The 22,847-nt window shown below is 60.1% G+C and overlaps 1 protein-coding gene across 1 annotated transcript in view; it reads right to left on the reverse strand.

The window, feature by feature from the left end:
- SDK2 (sidekick cell adhesion molecule 2) overlaps positions 1 to 22,436 on the reverse strand; it is a 47,118-nt gene extending 24,682 nt beyond the window's left edge. The window contains 2 exon segments of the mRNA XM_051635188.1: positions 3,078 to 3,237; positions 22,295 to 22,436. Of these exon segments, the coding sequence (XP_051491148.1) occupies positions 3,078 to 3,237; positions 22,295 to 22,373 (239 nt within the window). The 5' untranslated portion in view covers positions 22,374 to 22,436.
- Positions 22,437 to 22,847: the final 411 nt, after the last annotated feature.

The raw sequence follows: 22,847 nt of genomic DNA on the forward strand, positions 1-22,847 counted from the left end.
TGCTCAGACATGCAACCCCTGTTCGGCTGGGGGTTGAGCAAAGCCAGCAAGAGATTTAATTACACTTTCCCGGGCTCCAGGCTCCCAGGAAAGGGGGTCTGAGCTCTTGGGAAGAGGCAGGGGATCCTTTAGTGGCTGCTCGGCTCCCACACCAGCAGTGGAGGGACTTGGGGAGAGGAAAAAGGGCTGATTTAGTAGACACAGGATGCATCTCTGCGGATGGGAGTCTGTCCAGAGGTAATCTATGTGTAAGGTAATTTCCAAAGGCAGCAGGACTCGCTGCAACCCTTAATAGGACAATCTCATGTGATAAATTACCAGACCAAACTAATCTGCATGTTAAATTTCTTGTATGAGAAATAAATATCCTCAATTCACCAGAGAAGCGCTTTCCTTCAGAGGATTTCATTAAAGACATCAAGCTGCCTGATTTGCATGTTATGATTCCTGGTACGAGGAGAAGCCGGGCTCCGAGAGCTCACGGGAGGGCCCGGCGCGGCGAGATTATGCGGGGAGAAACAGAGCCGGCCCCGCAGAGCGCAGCGCCCGGCGTGCGGGGCAGGGGAGCAGCGCGCCGGGAAACGGCCGCCGCCAGGCTGCTGTCACCTGAACGGAGGTCACAACGGGCACCGGGGGCCTGCCGGGGGTCCCCGGGCACAGGGGGCAGCGGGGGTCCTGTGAGAGAGCTGTCTCCATGCACGGCAATGGAGGCAGCAAGTGAGGGAAGGCAGGATGGTCCCTGATCCCCCACGGTCCCCAGGGATGCTCCCAATGGAATATGGCTCCGCATGTGCACAGAGTCGGGCTGGTCTCTCATCGCACCACAGTTCCTAGAGATGGTCCCAAGGGAGAATTACTCCATGCACACACGCAGAGCCAGGCTGGTCCCTGATCCCACCATGGTCCCCAGGGATGCTCTTAAGGGGGGATGGCTCCACACACACAGAGCCAGGCTGGTTCCAAATCCCCCCATGGTCCCAAATGCCCCATGGTCCCCAGGGACACTCCGGAGGTGGCACAGCTCTGCACGCACATGGAGCCAAGCCGGTCCCTGGTTCTCCTGTGGTCCCTAGGGATGCTCCCGAGGGTTGGCTCCACCTGCACACAGAGGGACCTCCTTGGCTCTCGCTGGCCCATGACCAGGGACCTGACAAGCCCCTTCCCCACCTGCCCTTCGCCGCACGCCAAGTCTCTCCGGTGGAAGCTGGTGGCTGAATCGCCGCGGGAAGGAAAGGGCGGTCGCCATGGAAACACGCTGCCAAACTGGGACTGTGGCTCCTTCTCTTAAATCACAGCCTGAGCTTGTCCGACCAGCAGATGAAGATGAACCGGAGTGGTTCCTGGGGGGCCAAGGGGGAGTGAGCCCCAGCCTGCAGCCCCCAGAAAAATGGGTAAATGCAGAAGGGTGAGAGCAGCGGGTGGTGCTGGCTTTGGGGAGGGGCAGTGAGGATGCTGAGGACAAAACAGGTGGGGACATGCCATCCTGGCTGGGAACTGAGAAGTGATGTCCCCATGCCTGGATGGCCACCCAGGCACAAGCTCCTGACAGCCCCACTGCAAAGCACAGTGCATCTTGTCACAGGCACAGTCAGGACCTGGGGAAGGTCCCTGCTGCCCCCAGAGTGGGGACACACTGGGGGGCACGTGCCAGCCCCAAGCTGGGAGGGATTCTGGCTGCACCCCACATCTCTTGGCCATGCTGCCAATGCACCCACAGCCATTCCTGGCCCCTGCACGAACAGGAGCATCCCTGAGCCTCCCAGACCATCAGCACCAGCCCTCCCCTCTCCAAGGATTACTCTCTTTCTAAACTCGTTAACTTTTAATTACTACCTTCCCACCGCCTGAGCAGGCTGGCTCCGTGCCACCGACATCTCTATTAAAATTCAATTTCTGCCCATCACAACTAATTTTTGGTGCTTCGCCTTCCTCACTGGCAGCCTTCAATTCCAGGCAAAACATCCAAACTCTCATCTCGATGCCTAAAATCCCTATGGAGACCCGGGGACAGGCAGCACATGGCAGGCAGAGTGACACTGATGCTGGCAGGATGTGTCCCCGCCGTGGCAGGGTCGGGTTAAAGCTGGGCGGCGATTTGCATCCAGGCTGTTTGCTTCATTAGCTGTGCTGAGTTTGTTTGGGTTTTCCCCATGTGTTTACTTTTTCACTTCCCTTCCTTAATCCCTTCTGGCTGGAAGCTGGAGCTGGAGCCTGGGAGACTGGGGGAATGGGGAAATGAAGTCACCTTGAGGTGGGGATGCAGGGACATGGGGCTACCAGGCATCCCAGTGCAGAATCATGAGTGCTGGCCCCTTCCCTATGGAGCAAACCTGGGAGCAGACCCAAGGCAGGAACCGAGCCTGGGGCACTGGGGGAATTGCAGAGCTGCAGCCACCATGACTGGGTGGGGGATAGCACCCATGGTCCCCGAGGATGGCCGCTGCTCCAACACCCAGCATGGCACGGAGCCGAGCAGAGGACCCAGCACGGCACAAGGTGCCAGGGAGGGGACCCAGCACAGCACAGGGTGCCGGGGAGGGGACGTCACCCAGCCACATTGTCTGCGTTCCTGGCATCCCAGAGCAGCCCCATGTTGCTACAGCAACACGAAGCCTTTGGATTCAATGCCTTTAACCAGGGAACGGCTTGTCTCGGCCTGAATTATTGATTAAAACAGAGCGGATGACACACGCACACGGAAGAGATGGCGAGAGGTGCCTGGCTTGATTTAAAGGCGAGCTCCAAGGGGGCGGCGCCGCGGGGGCGGCTGCTCCGCCGCAGGATGTGCCGGCACCCGGGGCTGGGCGCCCGGACCCGGGGCCATCTCTCCTGCTGCCCTTTCTCTCTCCTCCCCCGGTCAGGGAGCCACGAGCCAGCCGTGATCTGCAGCCCGGTGTTAATCCCGCCTGTGCAAACACCTTCTCCCCAGTGTTGACCTGCTTAAATCCACCGTTTGCTTTGCAAACAGCGCCGGCAGCTCCCGGCACGTAACCGCAGCCCCTGCAGCAGGACTGGCAACACCCGGCATTCCGGGTGGGATTTACCCCGAATGCTGGGTAGCCATGGTGGGGACTCACCGGTATTCCAGGGAGAACTTGGTCAGCTCCTGGCTGTTGTGCAGCCACTTGAACTCGAGGGGCCAGCTGCCCTCTGCCATGCACGTCAGGACCAGGCGGTTCCCCTCCAGGTGGACCTGGCTCCGCACCGGCTCCGTCTTAAAGTACGGGGAGACATCGTCTGTGGAGAGAGGAGGGAAAGGGGGTGAGAGATGTGCCCAGCCCCACCACTTCATCACGGGCACAACCATAACCCAGCAGCATGTGGGCAGGGGGATCCTGGCAGCCACCTCCCCATCCACCTGTCCCACCCGGACCCCTCCACTGGCCATTTCCCCCACTTCTTGAGCCATTTCACAAGCCTGTGGACAAGAGCTCAGCCCATCCAGGTTTTCTCTAAGCTGCTTGCTTTGCTTTATTCCTGCCTGCCTTTGTAGTGTTTCAGAAGCACCAAGCTTTTAACTCGGGGGGTGAAGGGGGCGGAGGGGCTGGGAGCAGAGCGAGGCATAAACACTTACTCCTCTCCTGCTTTATTTGCTAAGTAAAACTGTAAATCGAAACACACAGCTCCATTTTCTGCTTAACAAATGGAAGCCCTTTTACTTCAAAGACACATTCATATTCCCCAGCAGCTTTCAAGTGCGCTTTCAATCACAGCTTTCGGGTTTTTGCTTTGGGGTAGGGCTTTGCTTTCTTGTGTGCATGAGCTGAATTCCTTGCCAGGGCTTTCCACACCATGAGCCGGCACTAAAGTAGTGCCTGTGCCCGTGGGCTCAGCCTGCCCCAGTGCCCCACCGCCCTGGAGGGACTGTCACGAGTTTGCAAGAGCTCAGAGGCACCCAGACACCACCAGACTGGCACCAGGAGGGTCCCTCTCCTCGCTCCACCAGCAGTGCCTGGCTCCTGCACACCCTTGGGTGCAAGCTTGCTGCACCCATGTGGAAATCCCCATCTGATCTACACCTGGCTGCCCCATCCTGCCTGTCCCCAGGGCAGGGAAAGAGCAGCTCATGGGTCCTTGATTTAATCCTCCTCTCCAACTTTCAGCACCGTATCCCAGTGCCCTTGCCCCAGGGGGGCTGGATTCAGGTACCAGGACACCCAGCAAAGCAGGCATGGGGCACTGGGGCCAAGCTGATGAGCTTTAAGGTCCCTCCCAACTCAAACCATTCTGTCATTCAATGATTCTGTCCCCACCACAGCACAGGAGGAGCTCGACCTGCAACACCAGGGGCTGGAGACCTGTGGGATTCCCACAGCCCCTGCTGGGGCCATGGCACAGCCAGACACCAGCTCCAGGGCAAACACCTCCTGCACCAAACCAGTAAATGAGCCATGGGGCAGACCAGGGTCAGACAAGGCACCGCTGCAGTGAGGACCTCACAGCAAACTGAGCTGATCCCAGCACCAGGGGTGGTTCTGCACACACGGGCCACACTGCAAAGCCTGGACTGAGACCTGGCATGTTCAGTGCATCCCCCACACTGAGCCCACCATCGGGGAGGTGTTTAGGGTGCTCCTGGCACACCTTCCCCTGGGCCCACATGCTGTTTGCATACATCCTAATTTGATTTTAAGCAGCTAAGGCTCATCTCGCTCTGAAGCACCCGAGCCATCTGTTCTGCATTAAGGGGTGAAAAACAGCGCAGAGGAGAAGAGGCGGCTCCTAATTCCGCTATTGATCGCGGGATCGTTATCCAGCCGCCAAGGTCACAGCAGCTCCCCTGTCCCATCCCCCCCTGGCACTGGCTCCTCTGCTCCCCTGGGAACACCAAACCTGCTGGGGTCAGGGGACAGTGGGGCTGGGGATCCCAAGAGCACCGGGTGCGTCCCTGGGGGTGAAGGTGGCCCCCAGCTCTGGACTCTGGCTTGATGCCAGGTCCAGGGGTGGCAGGAGGAGCAGAGGAAGCCAGGGAGAGGAATGTGGCTGATTTAGTGCCAATGTCTCCAGAGAGAGGCCTCCAGGAACAAGATGGGCTGTTCCCAGCATTCACCTGCCTACCAGTTCCCTGACAGCTCCCACCACGATGAGCCACAGCACAGAGGGGAGAAAGGTGGGGGGTCCTGATGCTGAGCAGCACTCCAGACCCCCACCCCAGCCCTCCAGCAGCCCTCCCTACTTTAGTTGCCCTCCCTGGTAGCTCAGCTCTGCTCCCAGCAGGCCATGGGGAGCTTCTCTCTCCAATCACCCCAGCAGCAGGACAGGTCATGGCTCCTCTAAAATCTGGGGGTGCACAGGGGTCCTCACCACAGAGCCAGGACCAACAGGGACTGCAACTCCCCCACTCCCAGACCCAGCAGGAGGCTTCCCAGTGCGTGACAGCCACATCCCCCCCAAACTAAGGGTCATTACTGCTAATTCTGCCTCTCCCCCATCTGTTGTGACTGTTTACACTCCACTTGCTAATTAGAGACTAATTAGTTGGTGCAGAAATTCATCACTTTCCAAACACAGGCGGCAGCAAGAGGCGTCCCAGGGAACATCTGCACATCTGGCAGCAGCACAGGCCAGGGCTGAGCTCCCCGGGGCCAGTGGCCTTGTTGTGCCATGTCATACCATGTTGTGCCATGCCAGCCCAGCGTGGTCCCCTCCACGCAGAAAGGTGCCACCAAACCATCCCCATCCTGCCCACACCGGTGACCCTGGGGCTGATCTGCTCCAGCAAAGCTACCAGCAGCGCTGGATGGGATGAATGGGATGCCAGGTGCCAGCAACAGGGAAGGGGGACAAGAAAGGGGACAACTCCAGCTCTCTCCCCCCACCACAGATGACATTTTAATGCCAGGGCCTCACAAGGCACTAATCCTGCCTAATGGGATCAAAATCTTTGCCCCTGCACTTTATTTACATAAGGGCTGCCAGGAGCTGGGGCTGAGCCCGGTGCATTAGTGCTGGGCAGGGGGTGCAGATGTAGGGCAGGGGGGGCTGGTCTCACCAAAAGAGCAGTAATGGACCCTAATTCCTGGGCATAATGGGTGAGCTGGGAACTAAGCCCCCCTCTCCCCAGCTTCAAATCCCTCTTGATGGGAAGGGACAGGGAGTTTTAAGCCCAGTGGAATCCTGGAATGTCTGCCAAGAGCAGGGCTCTGACAGGCAGCTGCTGGTGAGGGGGATGAGGATGAGAACCCCCCTCATCCTCAGTGAACCCCAGCAAGCAGACATGAGGCTGGGACAGAGACATGAGGCCTGACCCCTTGGGTCCCCCCACTAGGGACCAGCAGCTGGCAGGACACAGGTCCTTCTCCCATTCCTGCTGTGGACACCTGGCATGAACACCAGCAGGTCCTGGGTCCCCTCCTGCCTGGCACAGTGACTCTGGGGACAACATGGCCCCTTGTGCTCAGGATCAATCCTTATTCAGCACAGGGTCACCACCTCTCAGGGACAGAGGTGACATCCAACTCCCCTCCCCAGCTCACTCATAGGAAGCTGATCAGCCCAGCACTTGTTCCTACTAATGAACATGAATCAGGGATGTGCTGGGCAGCACCAATCAAGCCTTGAATCCATCCTGCCTGTCTCTGTGAGCTCTGAGCACCCAAGGGAGCCCAACCAACACCACATACCAGCACCGTGCCCACCCTGCACCAACACTCAACTCAAAGGAAACAACACCATCATCTTCCTCCCTTCCCACCAGCCCCTCTTTGGTCCAGCTGGGCTGTAACGGGGCAGCGCTGGGAAGGGACAACTCCTCTGTCTACACCTCATCTCGACCATGGGATGCGGGGACAGAGCAGTGTCCCTGGTCCCCCAGACTCTGCAGGGCTCCCTCATCCTTCCTGGAGCAGGATGGCAGCTCTGGGGCAGTGCTGGCACAGCCACCTGGCACTGCCACTGAGCAGCCCCACACTCCCCCTCCAGCCCCCTCATGTCGCCCCCCAGCACAGAGCTAAATCTCTTCTGCATCAGACTATCGCTGCCGCTCCGCAGCACGAAGAGATTAAAAAACAATAAAGAGAAAGCGAAACCCTCTGCTATAATTACCAGCCTTTAGCCGCCAGCAGAGGCAGGGAGGGAGGGAGGGAAGGGAAAAGGGGGAAAAAGAAACAGAGAAGAAGAAATCCACTAAAATTTTAATAGGAACCACTGCATTTAATTTAACGACACATTTTTTCAATTACCAGAATAATTGTTTTATTCATAAAACGAGCTTCAATAAAGAGGGTAATTTTCCTTTGTTTTTATTATTCATTTGTGTAACATATTCACGGCGCAGTTCCCCGGCGCCGCAGCAGCCACTCCAAATCTGGGGGACAGGGGGGCCTGTGCTGGTGTGGCAGGGAAGGGGTTAACATCACTGGGGTTCCATGTGACCTCCAGACACAGCACCCATGGGCGACACATCCCCCAGCACCCCAGTGGGGTCACAGCCCTGGTTGGGTACCAAGAAAGATCACCCTGGGAAACCCATCCTGGCCATGGCACACTGTCCCATGGGACACTGTGGCCACTCCAGCTGGGTGGCCCCATGGCCAGGGACGTGGCTGGGGACAGGTGAAGCCCCCGAGGAGCTGTCCCTTGGCTAAGTTACATTTGCTGCTTGTCGGATGCCAGCGTGTGGTCGGGAGGCATCAATTTTTCAGTGGCCTCTGGTAAACTCATCCAACTGATGAAATGGCAAATGTCCCCGCGGGCACTGAGGACACGGCCGTGCCACGGGGACGGGAGCCACACAGCACCCCAGCACAGTCCCTGGTGTCCCCACCCCGGGTGGTGGCAGGGGCAGCGCAGGGCGGGTGGCCGGCGGTAGGGGGGGATTAGCAGTGCTCTCCAGCAGAGCCATTAGTATTCCTGAGACGAAGCTTCATCCCCTTAATAAAAAGCAAACACAGAATTGAAATGCCGAATGCTCCCGGCACCTGGGAAGCTGTGGAGCACGACGTGCTGCTGAGCAGGGACCCAGGCATCCAGAGCGGACCCAGGCGTCTGTGTGGGGAACTAGGCTTCTAGGATGGACCCAGGCATCCAGGGGGGATCCAGGCATCCCTGAGGGATGCCAAGGATGAAGCTGAGTGAAGGGTCAATGACACAAGCACCCTCAGCAAGCCCTGTTCATGCTCCCCCCCACACCTCAGCAGGCACCAAGCAACTTGGGGCACTGCCTCCCAAGCACAGTCCCTCCAAACTCATCACACATGTGGTGCCCACCTGCTCTGCTGGCAGGCCCCAGCCACACCAGCCTCATCTGGCACAGCCAGCCCTGGAGCCATGCCCCTCTGGCAGAGCACAGCCCCTTTGGTTCCTCACCGTCTCTTTGGCAGTGACTCCAGGTCAGCTTTGAACTTCGGAAAGGGACGGGGGGAATCACTGAACCCCACAGCACAGCAACAGAGAAGCACTGGTGGGAGCAGCCATGGAGAGTGCAGCCTCCCTGGGCTAGTACAAAGCCAGCAGCAGGGTTGGATGGCTCCGTGCTCCCCAGCCCAGTGCCCACTGAAGTCAATATCCATCCCAGCATCCACCCTCAGTCCTGAGCCCAGTGGAAAAGGTTGACCTGGGAGCACAGGGGCAGCCATTGGGGACACCCCAGCTGTCCCGTGTTCCCCCCCAGGCTGGGCTGGTAGCCATGGGGTGCCATGGGGCAGCCCTGGTCCCCACTGGCACATGCAGAAGTGCCAAAGGCAGCCAGGACAATCCTGCCCAGCACACTCCCTCCTATGGCTTGTGTTTTAATGTGGGGTTTTTTTGCTTTTAGTAAGAAAAATACTTATAATTGCAGATGTGTCCATTAATCCTCATAACTAACTTTGTCCCCTTCCTTCTCTGCTTTTCCCCTCCCTCTCCTTCTTCCCCCACCAAGACCAAGAGCTTCAAAACTCTCCTTCTGGCTATTAATTAAAAGCAACCTCTCTGCTATCGTGAGTGTACTTGCCATAAATTAATAGAAGCCTTCTTAATCAAATCTTATCTCCTTTCCGAGTGCCCGGCATGCGGTGCTGGGGTTGGTATCCCAACCTGCTCGGCCATGAAATGCAATTTCCAATGCTCCAATGGACTCAGCAGCTCTGCTCAATCTCCTCCTCCCTGCCCGTACCTGTGCCAGCCCAGCAGCACCGCCTGGGCCGGGAGGGAGGGTGAGCAGCCCAGCACACTCACCACTGAGGTGGCTCCCAAAAGACACGCTCCATTTCTCAGCCATTTACTGCATTTATCTGCAGCCCCCGTGGATGGTACTTGTCTGCTTGCATTATTTAGAGGGCACAGCCCGAGCCGGGGGGTTCGGTGCTCACCAGCAGCACGAGGCTGTGAGAGCAATTGTGGGGAAATCCTCCTGCCAGGGCTGGGGGCAGGGGGAGGCACAGCCATGGCACAGCTCCTCAAGGGGCAGGGGGGTCAGCCAAGAGTGATGCTCTTAGACCTACAAGCTCATGGTGAAGCACCAACCATGGCACTCTGGAGAGCATCATCCCTCTGGTCCCTCCATCACTGTCCCCTCAGGTTTCCCTTCTCCCCATCTGCACGGTGCCTTCCACTTTCCCAAAGGCAGCTTCAGCCCCTGGATGACAAGGACAAACCCACACACAGAATCACTGAATCATCATGGTTGGAAAGGACCCCTAAGATCACCGAGTCCAACCACCAACACAAAAAAACCCAAACACAAGCAATCACACACACTTGACTGAAAAACACACACAAAAAAACCCCACAGCCTCAGCCACTAGGGCATGCCCTGAAATTCCTCATCTACACATTTCTTGAATACCTTGAAGAATGGCATCTCCACCACCTCCCTGGGCAGGCTGTTCCAGTGCCTGACCACTCTTTCAGTATAGAAATTCTTCCTAATACCCAATCTAAACCTCCCCTGGTGTAACTTCAGGCTACTCTCTCGTGTCTGATCACTATTTACTTGGGAGAAGAGGCCAACACCTACCCCCCTACAACCTCCTTTCAGGTAGTTGTAGAGGGCAATGAGGTCTCCCCTCAGCCTTCTCTTCTCCAAATGAAACAACCCCAGTTCCCCCAGCCCCTCCTCATATGACTTGTTCTCACATGCCAGGCAATGCCAGCCCCAAGTAGCCCCTGCCCCATGAATGTCACCATCCATCTCAGCCACAGCTCCACCCCAGGGGGACAGCTGAGCTGCTGCAGACCCCAACGCCAGAGCTCCTGTCCAAGCTGCAGCAGTTCCCCACTCCCATAGGGTTCCCAGGCAGCAAACATGAGCTGGGACAGAAAGGGACCTAACACAGTGCCCTCCAGCTGCCACTTCCCTACACCGGGGCGGGTAAATACAGCCCTGCTCCAAAACCCCTGGCCTGGTTGTGATTTCCCTGTGATTTCCCCCCAGTGGTCTGAGGCAGGCAAGGAGGAACTTCAGCTCAGTCCCCCTCTCCTAAAAAAAAAAAAAACAACACCACGGCCTGAGCCAAGCCCTGAGTAGCAGAGAGATGATGGAGCTGCAGCCAGGAGCCACAGCGAAAATGAGCTGCATCACAAAGTTATTGCAGAGCAGAGCTAAGAGGGTTTTTAACAGAGACAGAACTGCCTGGCGAGCCGCCCCCGCTCGGCCCCAATCACGCTGAGATGGCAGGAATAAAACAGTCTTTGCTGCAGGTAAGAGGGGCCGCGGCCTCGAGAGCATCTCCCAGCGGCTGCATCCTTCCAGCAGCAACCCCCGGGGCTCTGCCGGGAGCCGTGCCCCTCCTGCCCCCGGTACAGCCCCCGAGGGAAGCGGAGGAGCAGGAGGGTTCACCCGGTGCCCTCCAGCCCTGTGCCGCCACCACGCACCCTGCACAGACCTCGCTGCCAAAAAACATCCGTCTTTGCTCCTGATCTAAGGGCAGGGACCTGCTGCCGAAGCGCATGGGCACTGGGGGGGCTGCCAGCCAAGGGAACGTTGTCCCTTTGGGGGGCTCCTGCCCAGCCAGGGAGACGCGGGTGGAGCCGGGCACCATTCCATCTGCCCCTCCGCGTGTGTTTGTGCCGTTGCATCAGGAATTCCCCCCGCAGAGGAAAAGGTCTTCTTGGGTGGTGAGGGACACGGGACAAGTGTGTGTGCGCGTCACCGCAAACGTCCAGCAAAAGAGGGGGGCCCGATCCGGCACCGCCACCCCAGCAAGGAGCCGGGCTGGAGCCGGCAGAGCACACGGCTCCGGCGCCGCTGTCCTGTTCCCCTGCGCCTCCCTCGGAGGAGCTCTGGGGTTTCTTACGTGCCGTAAGCCGATTGCAGAGGTGTGTTAACTGGATTAGGTGGAAGACAGAGAGACACGGACCTGGAGAAGCTGCTCGGCGGAGCACGGCTCCTGCCCGTGTGACGCTGGCAGGATTTGCAGAGCCGGCTTTTAAACTGATTTTCTTCCCTTAAGCCTTGGAAAAGGTGAAGCTGCGGGAGGAACGCAGGCTCCGCCGTCTCCTCGCCCAGTGCTAAAATCCTGCAGGGCCCCTGGCAGCAGGACCGCAGCCCCACGGGCTGTCCCCGCAGCCCTCGGCGCTAGCAGGGCGACGCTGCACGGCCTCGGGTGGCACCGGGCACCCAGAGCGCCTCGGGGAGCAGCACGGTGACCCAGAGCCCCCGCACGACCCCATCCGCACCCGCCCGCGATAATCCCCGCTGGCAGGAGGCTCCGGGCCGGGGCTCTCGGTGACAGCCCCGCGCTTAATGCAAACTGACCACGGCAGGGCAAAACCGGCGGGGCACGGCCTCAACACCCCCCTCCCCAGCTGGGGAGCCGCCCGAAACCCCCTGCCCAGACCAAAGAGGGCACCGATGGGGACCGCAGGAATCACTGCCTCTGGGGATGCACGGAGGGGTCCGTCACGGATGTCCCCCACCTCCTCGCACAGCCCCCAGCAAGGCACCGGTGTCACCTGCGAATTGCACAGCAGTTTTGCCGGTGTCACACTTCATCCATCTCCGCCGGAGCTCTGCCGTAGCCCTTCCCGGCCTCGGGGCGGGAGGGGCAGTGGCGGCGGGGGCCATTTCCAGCACCAGCGGCAAAGCCCAGGCAGAGACCGGGAGCCCCGAACCCAGCCAGGGTGGCCCTGGCACGGTACGTGGCCAGATGTGCCGTGGCACGGCCAGCACGAGGCAGGATCCCTTGTATTCGAGTGGGGCTGGCTCTGCCCGGGGGGCCACGGCATCCCCCAGGATGGACAGATGGATGGACACCCTCCTCCCGCCCTGCCTCCCGCCAGGCCGGCGGGACACCCTCACCGCGCTGCCATCTCCCCTTCCTCCTCCCGCATCTGTCTCCAGGCCCATCCTTATTTATTTATTTGTTAATTAACTGCTGTTTCCATAACAAACGCTCCAGCTTCTCCCAGCCTCCAACAGCCCTGGGGCTGGATTGTTAACTAGGATTTTAATTTGTTAATTAAAAGCAGGATGGCTCCATAACAAGCTCCTCTTCCGAAGCCAGGCTCTCGGAGGGCTCAGCGGGCCATCGGCTGAGCCAGCAGCCTCACCACGCCTGGCTGAGCCCCCCCAGGGATGGGGCACACAGGAGGGGTGAGCACAGCTCCCCCGGGAGCAAGGAGCAAACACCAAAGGGTGTTTGCCAGACGGACATCGAGCTCAGCAGCACCGCAGAGCCTGCGCAGGACCTCCCTCCTCCCAACAGCGGTGCTGGAGATGAAGCCACCTCTGTTCGCAGTCTCATCCTCGCACTCCCTTCCCCAAACACAGCCCCCCACCAGCACGTGCCTCAGGCCACCAGAGGGTCCTAAACGTGGAGACCGACTCCTCTCTGCCCATCGCAGCAGAGCCCGGGGTATCGCCCCCCTTCAGCTCCAGCCCTTCTGCCCAAGGAGGGCAGCCCTCAGCACCCAGTTCCTGCGGCACCGGGGGCCCACCCCAGTGCCAACCTGGGCCAGGTAAGGCTCGAGCTGCTCTTGGAGCCAAGGGAGAGACGTCAGCCCTGGCCTGGGAACAGCATTTCTTTCAGCTCCGCGGTGAGGGGAACAGAGCGGGGCTGTGTGCCTGCCCGCCCCTGCCTGCCCGCGCACACCCAGCCCCGCTGCCCGCCCCTGCGGCTGGAAAAAATAACATTTCCCTTTGCGGGAAACTCCGAACAGACACGGCAGCCTTGTGTGTTCCCAGCCCGAGGGGGGCGACAAGCAGAGCTTTGTGCTCTGAAGCATCGTGCAGCCCCTACGGACCCCGTGCCTGGCTCTCAGCACACAGACCACGGCCCCAAACGTGTCCCCAAACTCACAGATCCCAAACCCAAACGCACGGAGCTGCGGGGAGCTGCAAGGGTCGCCCAGCAAAGGGACCACACACAGATGCTCCCAGGGGGGCAGGAGCACCGGAGTTGCCCCAGCCTGGGGACACATCACTGGGACTGCCTGACTGCGGGTGGCACAGTCCAGACGTCACCACGGGCTGCAGTGACCCTGTCCCCATACCAAGCATGTCCCCAGGCAGGACACAGCCTCATCCCCAGCCGGGGATGTTTAACAAGCTCCAGGCTCCGACCAAAACTCCTTCCCCAGCAAACTCCTGCCGATGCCACAAATCCTCCTGACCCCGCGATTACGCAGCTCCGCCGTATCTGGGTCACTGCTGTGAGTCACCCACTCCCGGAGAGTGACTCAACGCTACCAGGGATCTGCCAGAGAGGGGCCAGATGTCACCACCAGCTTCCCCAGGAGATACACCAAAACAGTGAGGAGGGGAAGGACAGACAGGCATCACCTCCAGATCCCACACAGCCACCAGCCAGACACTCTCCAGGCAGGAGAACACACATCCCTCACCCTGCAGCCTTAGAGGGGTGCAGGGGCCCTTCCCAGCCCCATCTCCAAAGGCTTTGCAGCCAGGCCCAGAGCTTCCACACAAGGTTTTGCCAGGAACAGGCTCCATACCCCACTGATGAGCAAGGCAGGGGTCTCTACACCCTGATCTCAAACCCCAGAGTGGTCCCAGCACTGGGTGGGATGGAAGGCACATGAGCCCAGTACAACCCAGCACAGCTCCAGGATGAACTTGTCTCCTTGGGGCATTTCAAGTGTATCCTCTAAATATTTTTGGATGGCAATCACAGCCCCGTGCCACAAGGCCACCACAGTCAAGGAGAGGCAGGAAAGCAAAGCCACAACCAGAGCTCAAACAGCACATGGGACACCACTTCTGTAAGAGGCATCTGTCCCGTCTCATCATCCCCAGGCTCCTGTCACCCACCGCATCCCCCAGCCCTGCAGTATGCTGTGCACAGCCCTGGCAGACAGACAGACAGACAGCTACTTTCCAGGCTGGCTGCGAAAATCCCCACCAGGCAACGTTTCCCAACTGAAAAAATACAGCGGGTAAAGAAAAACAGCAGGCAGGAACCACAAGAAAAACCCCACTCAGCCCTTCCCACGGTGCTGATGCAATTAAGTCGCCAGCCCTGCAGGATGGAAAACACTTTGCCAGCTCCCTGCCTCCCCCTACCCCCCCGTACCAAGCAGGATGAAGATGCTGGTGGCCACAGTACCCCTCCCCACGGCAGTGGGCACTGGGCACTCGCCCATTTTCATGGGGTGTTGCCGAGATGTCTTTTTTCCAAAGTATTAATTAGTCATTGCATTGCTCACTTGAAACAAATAGCTGCGGCATGACAGCAAACACGAGTTTTCCTTAGGGGGAAAAAAAAAAAAAACACACCAAAAAAACACCAAACCCTTTCCAAAGCTTTTCCTTCCCAGACATCCCTATTTGCAGATGCGAAACAGGAGTAACTCGCAGCTCGGCAATTCCCCCCCACCATTCACAACAACGCTGAATTTCCACAGAAGCGAACTCCAGCCATAGCACTTATTTACACACTTGTGGCTCTCCCAGCCAGGGGGGCTTTTCCAGCCAAGGCCGGGATGCCAGGCCAGCGATTCCAGCGGCAAAGCCAGCGCTGCTGCCCAGCCTGACGTGAAGCTTCTGGGGAGAAGCCAAGCGAGCCAAGCTCCAGCATCGCCCCAGGTGAAGCACTCCGGCAGCTCACTGCCCCTGCTCCTGCCTTATTTCCACCCTCCACTGCACAGCTCCTCTCCCCGCTGCTCACAGCCTTCCTTTCCACCATGGAATGGAGAAAATGGGGAGATGAAGGCACCCATCACCTTCCTCCCCTTGCACCCCATGCGCGCAGGCAGAGGCCAGGTGCTCAGCCCTTGCTGGTGCTCAGCCGGCAGGGAGGGGTCTCCCAAGGGCAGAGCTCTGAATTAAACACACCACCCTAATGAGTTGATTGTATTACTTTGCGAGTGCATTGAGAACTCATTATCAAAATAAACATCAATTCACTCCACCGAGCACAGCGCTGCGCACACACGCGCCAGCAGCGCCGCAGCTGGGGCCACATGCACCCCGAATCAGCACACAGATCCCCTCTGCACCCCGTCCCCAGCACCCACCGGGGGTGGGGGTGTGTGTGTGTGTGTAAGGGTAGCAGGCACCCACCCTGCAAAGCCCCGCACCCCACGAGGTTTGCTTCTCCGTTTTGGCAGTGCCAGGTCCCCTGGGAACCCCCTCGGTGCTGCTGCGGGGGAAGAAGTCCCCGCCCTGACTCCAGCCCCTCGGAGCCTCTCCCGCACCCAGGACTGGAGTACCGGGGGCTTGGCAGAACCCCCAGGACGGCCAGGGCAGGAAGCACCCCCTGCATCTCCGGGGAGCCAGTGCTGAGCCCCTCTCCGTGCACCCAAGCGTGAAGCAGGGGCACAGCGGGCGCATTGTCCGGCTCGGCTGGACGCGCTCCCTTTGGAAGCTGCAGCTAATCCCATTTCATCCCCCTTCACGGCCATCAGCTGTTTTTCAGGCATTCAGGAGGCGGGTTGCTGAAACCGGAGCTATTGTGTCTGCCGCGCCCCAGCCCCCTCCATCTATCTATCTATCCCTCCATCCATCCACCCACCCAACCCAGCAGTGTCGGGCCAGGCACTGGCAGCACGTCTGCACCCAGCTCCCACCTCAGCAGCACCCCCAGCCAGATCTTCATGAACTGCCCAGCCATGGGGATACCACAGTCATGCAGGACCCACTCCCCTTCACCTTCCCCCAAGCTCTCACTCTGACCCTGTGGTCCGAGCCCAGACAACAAAGAGGAAGAAGAGGAGGAGGGGAAGCACTGAGCATCCCACCATGCCAAGACCCACAGGCACAATCTGAGCCTCAGGGACAGCCCAGCACTCAATAGGTCCCCACAGGGGAGACACAGGCTCCCGGAAGGAGGACAATGAATAAGGAACATAAATGACCCCATAAAACTCCAGTTAATGCCCAGCCCTGCCCTAGATTCAGCCCAGTTCCCTCATTCAGCAGCCACAGCTGAACCTGGCCCCAGAGAGCACAGCAGGGACATCCTGGGGCAGGATGGCCATGCAGGATGGGGACAGAGGGACAGGGTCCTCCAACCACCCTAGTAAATACACCCCAGCCCTGCAGACACAGGACAGGGGACCAAACAGATCTAGCTCTAGCCAGGAAACACCCCAGGGAACACTCTCTAGCTCCAGCCCCAGGGAAACACCCTCCATCTCTAGCAATCCGCACACCCAGGAGCAGGCACACGCACCCTGATCATTGAAGAGATCCCGGAAAGAATTTCCCTTCACCAGCTTCTTGAGACCCATGAACACAGCCACGCTGCTGAGTGCCAGGGGGCTTCACCCCACACCCTGGGTCTCCCACCAGCAAGGATGACCTGCTAGCCACAGAGGACAGCCAGAGTCTCCCCCCATGCCACATGTCCCCACTCCCCAAGAGGAAAGAGGGACACTTGTCCTTTCAAGCCAGGAGTGGCAGGACCCTGCCAGGCACCCCAATCTCTCCAGGAGCCACCACTCCCAAATTGAATCCATGTCCCATTCCTCACCCTGGCAGAGCCCAGGCACCGCTGCTGCACAGAGCTGGGAAGGCTCAAGGTTACAGCCGAGGACAGGTGGCCGTCTCACCCAGCAGTGCAAAAAGCAATTAGCTAAAATTAGCTCAGCGGTTTCTTTCCGCTAATGGTCAAACTCATCAAGGTTTCCCTACACCGGGGGCCTCGGCACCTCCGCCTGGGCCGGCAGTGATGGATGAACCAACGGAGCCGCATGTGCCTGGATACACGGGGCTGCAGGGCACCCACCAGCACCGTGTCCCTGACCCCTCCCCACCTCTACCAAGTGCCTCAGTTTCCCCCAGCTGCCCAGGGACACAGGGATAGCTCCTGGCATGCTCGGGACAGCTGGAGCTGCCACATGCTGAGGGAGATGATGGGGATGATGACTGTTGGTGGGGAGGGGACACAGGGTGGCTTTGGCATGGGGGACCCCTGCATTCCTGGAATTGCCACCGTGCCATCCCTACTGCTGCCTGGGATGCCCAGCCGCTGGCACGTGGTGGCAGCTGGTCCCAGGGCCTTCCCCAGCCCATGGTGGCTGCTGGCCAGGAGGTGACACTGATCCACACAGGGAGGTGACAATCCAGGGCAGTCAGCAGCTGCCAGTCAGTGTCCCCAGGGATGGCCCTGCGCGAGGCTGAGAGAGCCCGCACCCCAATTCTCCACTCCCGGGGGGCCAAGGGCGGGGGTGCAGCCACCCCATCAGAGCAGGGAGACAAAGGGGGCCGAGGGACCAGCTGCAGCCCGGGAATGTCCCCTGCCCTCGGCCCCGTTCCCAGGGATCAGGTTACCCAGTTCCCAGGCAACCCGAGCCAGGCACGGCTTTCCAGGCACAGACATTCCTGCACCCCGCGGGGCTGGGGGCAAGGGGAGGGGGCTGCCGAGGGGGCCCCCGCGCCCCGCTCAGGTGCAGGTGGGGGGTCGGCGACAGGAAGGGGAGAAAGTGAAGCATCGCTGGGAGCAGGGTACAGGATGCACCCCCAAAGCATCGCTGGGAGCAGGGGACAGACACACCCTGCCCAGCCCCGTGGAGGGGGTGCCCAGGGCTGTGCCCACACAGGCGGCATTGCCAGCGTGCCCAGGGTGTGCAGGATGCCAGGCAGGGCCAGCAAGGCAGGGAGCTGCTTCCAGCACATTCCTGCCTGCTGGCAAGGCAAAGGGTGGCAGGAATCCACCCCAAGTCCAGATCCACCTCCATGGATGGCGCTGGGGATGCAGAGGGTTGGGAACCACAAAACAGCAGCAGCAGTAGGGGTTGGGGAGGTCCCCAGCATTGCCACCACAACTCTAACCACTCTGAGTGACCCTGGTGTCCTCTCCAGCAGCTCCATGTTACATTCCTCTATCCAGGAGGGTGATATCCCCTTCCTTCCCTCAGGGAGCACCCAAGACAACCCCTCACCCCCGGCACCCACCACCCCGCATCAGCCCAACCCCACAAGGGTGCTGGATCACCCAAGAAAGATTTTGGAAGACTCAGGGCTGGTGCCATGAACAGGAGCCATGTGCCACCAGCAAAGCACCACAGCCACCAGCCCCTCCACATCACCCAGTGCCCACACATGACCCTGGGCACTGCAAGGGCTCTAATCACCCTTCATTAGCACGATCACATCACCCCTGACAGCAGCATATTTATTCCTCGCCCTGCAATGACCATTTTTCATCCAGCAACACACAACTTGCTAACAAGCTTGGAGAGGTAATGAGGGTTCAGAAGCCAGGGTGCCCACCCCAGCTGGGACCCAGCACCCCAGTCTGAGCAGGGCCTTATTTACTGTAGGCAACAGCCTGCAATTGTGCTGCAAAGCACCAGTGCACCCCCAACCAGTTTGTGTAGGGCCTACATTAATATGTGTGGTGGCTGGAGTTCACCCTGAGACAGAAACCAGCCACATCAGGGAATAGCTCCAGGCACAGGCTGAGGACAAGGACACAAAGACTCATAAAGGCAGATGCAGGGCCACTCATCACACTGCCCCCCGGCACTCCACGAGCCAGCTGCCCCCCTCCCAGGGTTAATTATCAGCATCTTCCCAGGTTCACAAGCAGCCTGCATCCGCCTGTCTCCCTGCTTCCCCCTCTCCTCCAGCTCCTTCATTTGCTCCTTCTAAGCGGAAATGCCACCACAGTCTATTTCCCATTGCTAAGGGATGAGAAGCACTTAACACTGTCACCCTGGCTGGCACTGCCAGGCAGGAGCCACTCAGCTGCCCCCAGCTCACTCAGCCCACCGACATGTGCCCAACCGTGCCAGCAGCAGTGATGGATATGAGCTGGCAGCTGCCCTTGTCCTGCCTGTTCTCCTCCTGGGAGCCAGCTCCCAGCTCATGGGCATCGAGGCTGTGGCTTCAGCAAGAAGCCTTGGTACCCCAAAACTTTGGGGACCAGCCAGTGCACACAGCACAGCAAATGGGCACAGTGAGACAGGCTACTTGGCATGGGACTGTATGTCCCTGCCCTATAAGTTATCAGCTTAAAATTTCATCACTGTGCCTGGTCACCAATGGCTTCCAAAGAAACATCAAATTTTAATCTTCCTCTCCCCTAAAAGGCACTTTTCCATCCTGAGCTGGAGCTTTGCACGAGGCCACCAGCCACTGTGCCAGCCACACTCATGGGGAACAGGGAGCCAGGGCAGGGAACATCCATGATTGGCCACCTCTTCCCTGCTGCTGCCAGCACTGAGGGCACTAGCAGCACCCTCCACAGAAGTCCTGGCACAAGCCTGTCACCAGTATCATGTCCCCAGCAAGGAGCAGGGGCTCATCCCAATCCCACTCAGCCCCAGAGGGCTCCAGACACGTGGACGTGCCCAGGCACCAGGCATGGGTGCCAGAAGGTGCCGGCACCCCCATCTCCAGCACCTTAATAAGCCTCTTTGATGGAAGCTGCCCACCTCAGGCCCCTGCCCCAAATCCCGTCTGGAACCTTAAGCCTCCCAAATCCCTCCTGTGACTGGTCACAGCCTCCACAATCCCATTAGAGGTGCCGTGCCAGCATGGAGGGTCCTGGGCTGTGACCCCAGCCCTGAGTGAAGGGAAACCCACATCCCTGGGGGTCCCAACCTACGAAAAGTGGAGTCAAGGGGTCCTGGACCCCTCAGACACCCATCCTCCTGCAAGCTCTTGGAGAGCCCTTTATTGTCTTCGTTACTGAGCTGAAGGTACCTTTGCTGCAGGCCTGGCTGGCTGGAGCAGGGCTGGCAGCATGGGCTGCCCGTGCCCCCCGTGGCACAGCCCCCTGGCCGTGGCACAGGTCGCACTGCGACACAGCTCCTGCCCGGGCGCTGCTGACGGATCAGCCTTCCACCCAGCACCGCCTTCGGCTCCGGGTAATTAGCGCAAAGCCCCTAATCAATAAGTTATTTTTTTGCCATGGGTAATTAATAATTACACAGCACAGCCGGGCTGTAATTAAACTTCCATCCCCCTTCTCCCCAGCAGCTCAGGGCCTTTGTTTTACCAACCGCAGGTATTAAAGTGTTTCAGTTTGCTCCAGGGGAGCCCCACGCCCCGGCTGGGGAGGTCTCACACCTTCTCCTCCTTCTTCCCTTCTCCATTGATCCCGTTTTCTTCGGCTGCCTGGATCAATAGCAGCGGCACAAAGCGCGGCTGCCTCTGCTCCCGCTGCCAGGCCTGCGGGGAAGCCCACGCGGGGCTGCCCTGCCCGCCCCCCCGCGGCGGGGCTGAGCCGGAGGCTGAAGCCGGGCACCCTGCCCACACACCAGCTCCTTCCCCTGCTCCCTCATCCCAGCAGCCACTCCATCTCAACGGGATGCAGCAGTGAGTGAGGAGGAGGTGACCCTGGCGGTGCGTCCCCAGTGCTGGCCGCGACGGTGTCACAGGCACACGCCGAGCTTTGGCAATGCTCGCCCCTCCCCGCCTTGGGCAGCCACTTGCCCGTGGCTACTGCTGGCCACGCAGCACCGGGCACCGAACAATGTCACAGCCGCCCACGAGGACGTGACACCAGCCGCAGGGAGCTGAAGCTGCAAAGCTCAGCTCCTGCACCAGGAGTGGGGATCAAAGCCCCTTCCTCACCCCTCAAGAGGGGTGAAGCACAGCCAGTCCCACGTCTCCCACCCCACGGCGAAACCCCAGAGCCCCACAGACAAACGGAAGGGGATTCGGTTCCACCAGGATCCTGTCCCACAGGCAGGGAACAAACGGACCACGGGGGACCCGCCAGCCAGAGACGCCAGCCAGGAGAAGAGAAACTCGGCAAGGGAGTGAATCAATCAAAGAGACCTTCACAGCTCCCCACACAGGGCCTGCCCGGATAATATACTGCCGCTTTAGATGTTATGTTCTGAACTTAATTACGGAGAAATTATAGCAGTGCTGGGGGAGGCTCAGGGGGAGCTGGAGGATTGGAGCACGCAGGGACTTCTGGCTCCACTTGCTGCCTCAAACAAGGACAAGAAATGTCACAGGCAAGGACCCCAGGCGGTGCACCCCCCTGGGGTGTGTCCCCCCATTCCATAGCCTGGACCTGCTCGGTCCAAGCGGCAGGGACGGAAGCAGCCGCGCTGCAGCCCTGCCAGGCAGGAGCCTCCTCTGCAGACTCTCATGGAGCTTCACTGCCGGGGAGGGACCCCAGGGCCCCCTCCACCGCACCCCAAAGAGCCACAAACTATTTCCACATTCGTTTCGGGTAGCAGAGCCGCTAAAAACAGACCGTGCCGTGCGTGGCAGAGCACTGGTGGCGAGGAGCAGAGAGGACTCGCCCTGCCCAGCAAATACTGCCTCACCCCAAGGTCCTCCTGGGTGCACAGGGAGCCCCGGGCACCCACGGGAGCTCCGGGCTGCAGACCCCCTCTAGCCCCAGCCCCCTGCCCTGTCTGAGCCACCAGTCAATAGGACCAACCCCAGAGCAAGAGCTGCTCCCTGTGAGCTCCATAAACTTGCACCCCAGGTCTTGTGGTGCAGCGGGGGTCCCCCGGGAGGGGGTGAAATGGAGGTGCCTTCATCCTCCACCATCTCCGGGGGATGCTCAGCCTCCCCAGAGGGGTTCAGGGCAGTCTCCACCCCACGCTCAGGGCAACATTTCCCCCCTCCCCAAGCCTCAGTCTAGAGACAAGGGAAAGAAGGAGGAAGAGCCGAGCCGTGCTGCTTGTCCCTGCCGAGCCCTCCCGGACACTGCGCTGCCCTCGGCACCGGCCGACCCCGGGCTCCAGCTCCGGGGTGGCTTCTTGAACACCATCGATGCTGTGTGTGTCCCCTTAGCAGGAGCTCCGGGACCGCCCCGGTCCCCGACCCCCCCCCCCCCCCCTCGGCTGGCACAAAGCTTCCCCGGCCCCGGAGGATGGGGGCTCAGCTAAGGGAAGCAGCACTGAGAATCCCCCCCCCCACAACCCGCCGCAGTCCATCTCTAGAATCAAAGTCGGGGCTGGATGGTGCTCCCCCCTCCCCCGTCTCGCAGCACCCCCTTACCTTGGGCGCCGGCTCCCGGGGGGCCAGGCAGGGCAAGCACCGCGAAGCACAGCAGCCCCCAGATCCCGAGCCGGGCCATGGCTCCACGGAGACAGGGGCGGACAGGGGGCAACTTCCCCGACTTTATAATCCGGGCGGCCGCGGCGACAGTCCCCACTGCTGGCCGGGCACCGGGGCGTCCTCCGGGCTCCGGCGCAGGGACCCGCGCAGCAGCGTTGCTCGCAGGGAGGCAAAGATGTCGGGTCGAAAAGCTCCTCGCAGGGTAGGGGGGCCGCAGGCAGCTCCCCACCATGTGCAACTTCCTCAGGGACGCGTGGAGCCGGAACCCCCCGAAATCCGGAGCGGGGCCGACAGCCGAGCCCCTCCCCAAACGTTGCGCCCCGCGTCAGGGAAGGGCAAGGGAAGGGAAGGGCTGAGCGCCCCCGGCCCCTCCTGCCCTCCGGGGCATCATGGGGACCGGGCCCCCGCCGCTCCCGGAGCCGAGCGCACCGCAGCCGCTTAAAAGTTTGGGTTCCGGGGGCGGGGGGCGGCAGGCAGCCCCTCTCCAGCGCTC

The sequence above is a fragment of the Apus apus genome, chromosome 17, assembly GCF_020740795.1.
Source record: "Apus apus isolate bApuApu2 chromosome 17, bApuApu2.pri.cur, whole genome shotgun sequence".
NCBI classification, from domain to species: domain Eukaryota; kingdom Metazoa; phylum Chordata; class Aves; order Apodiformes; family Apodidae; genus Apus; species Apus apus.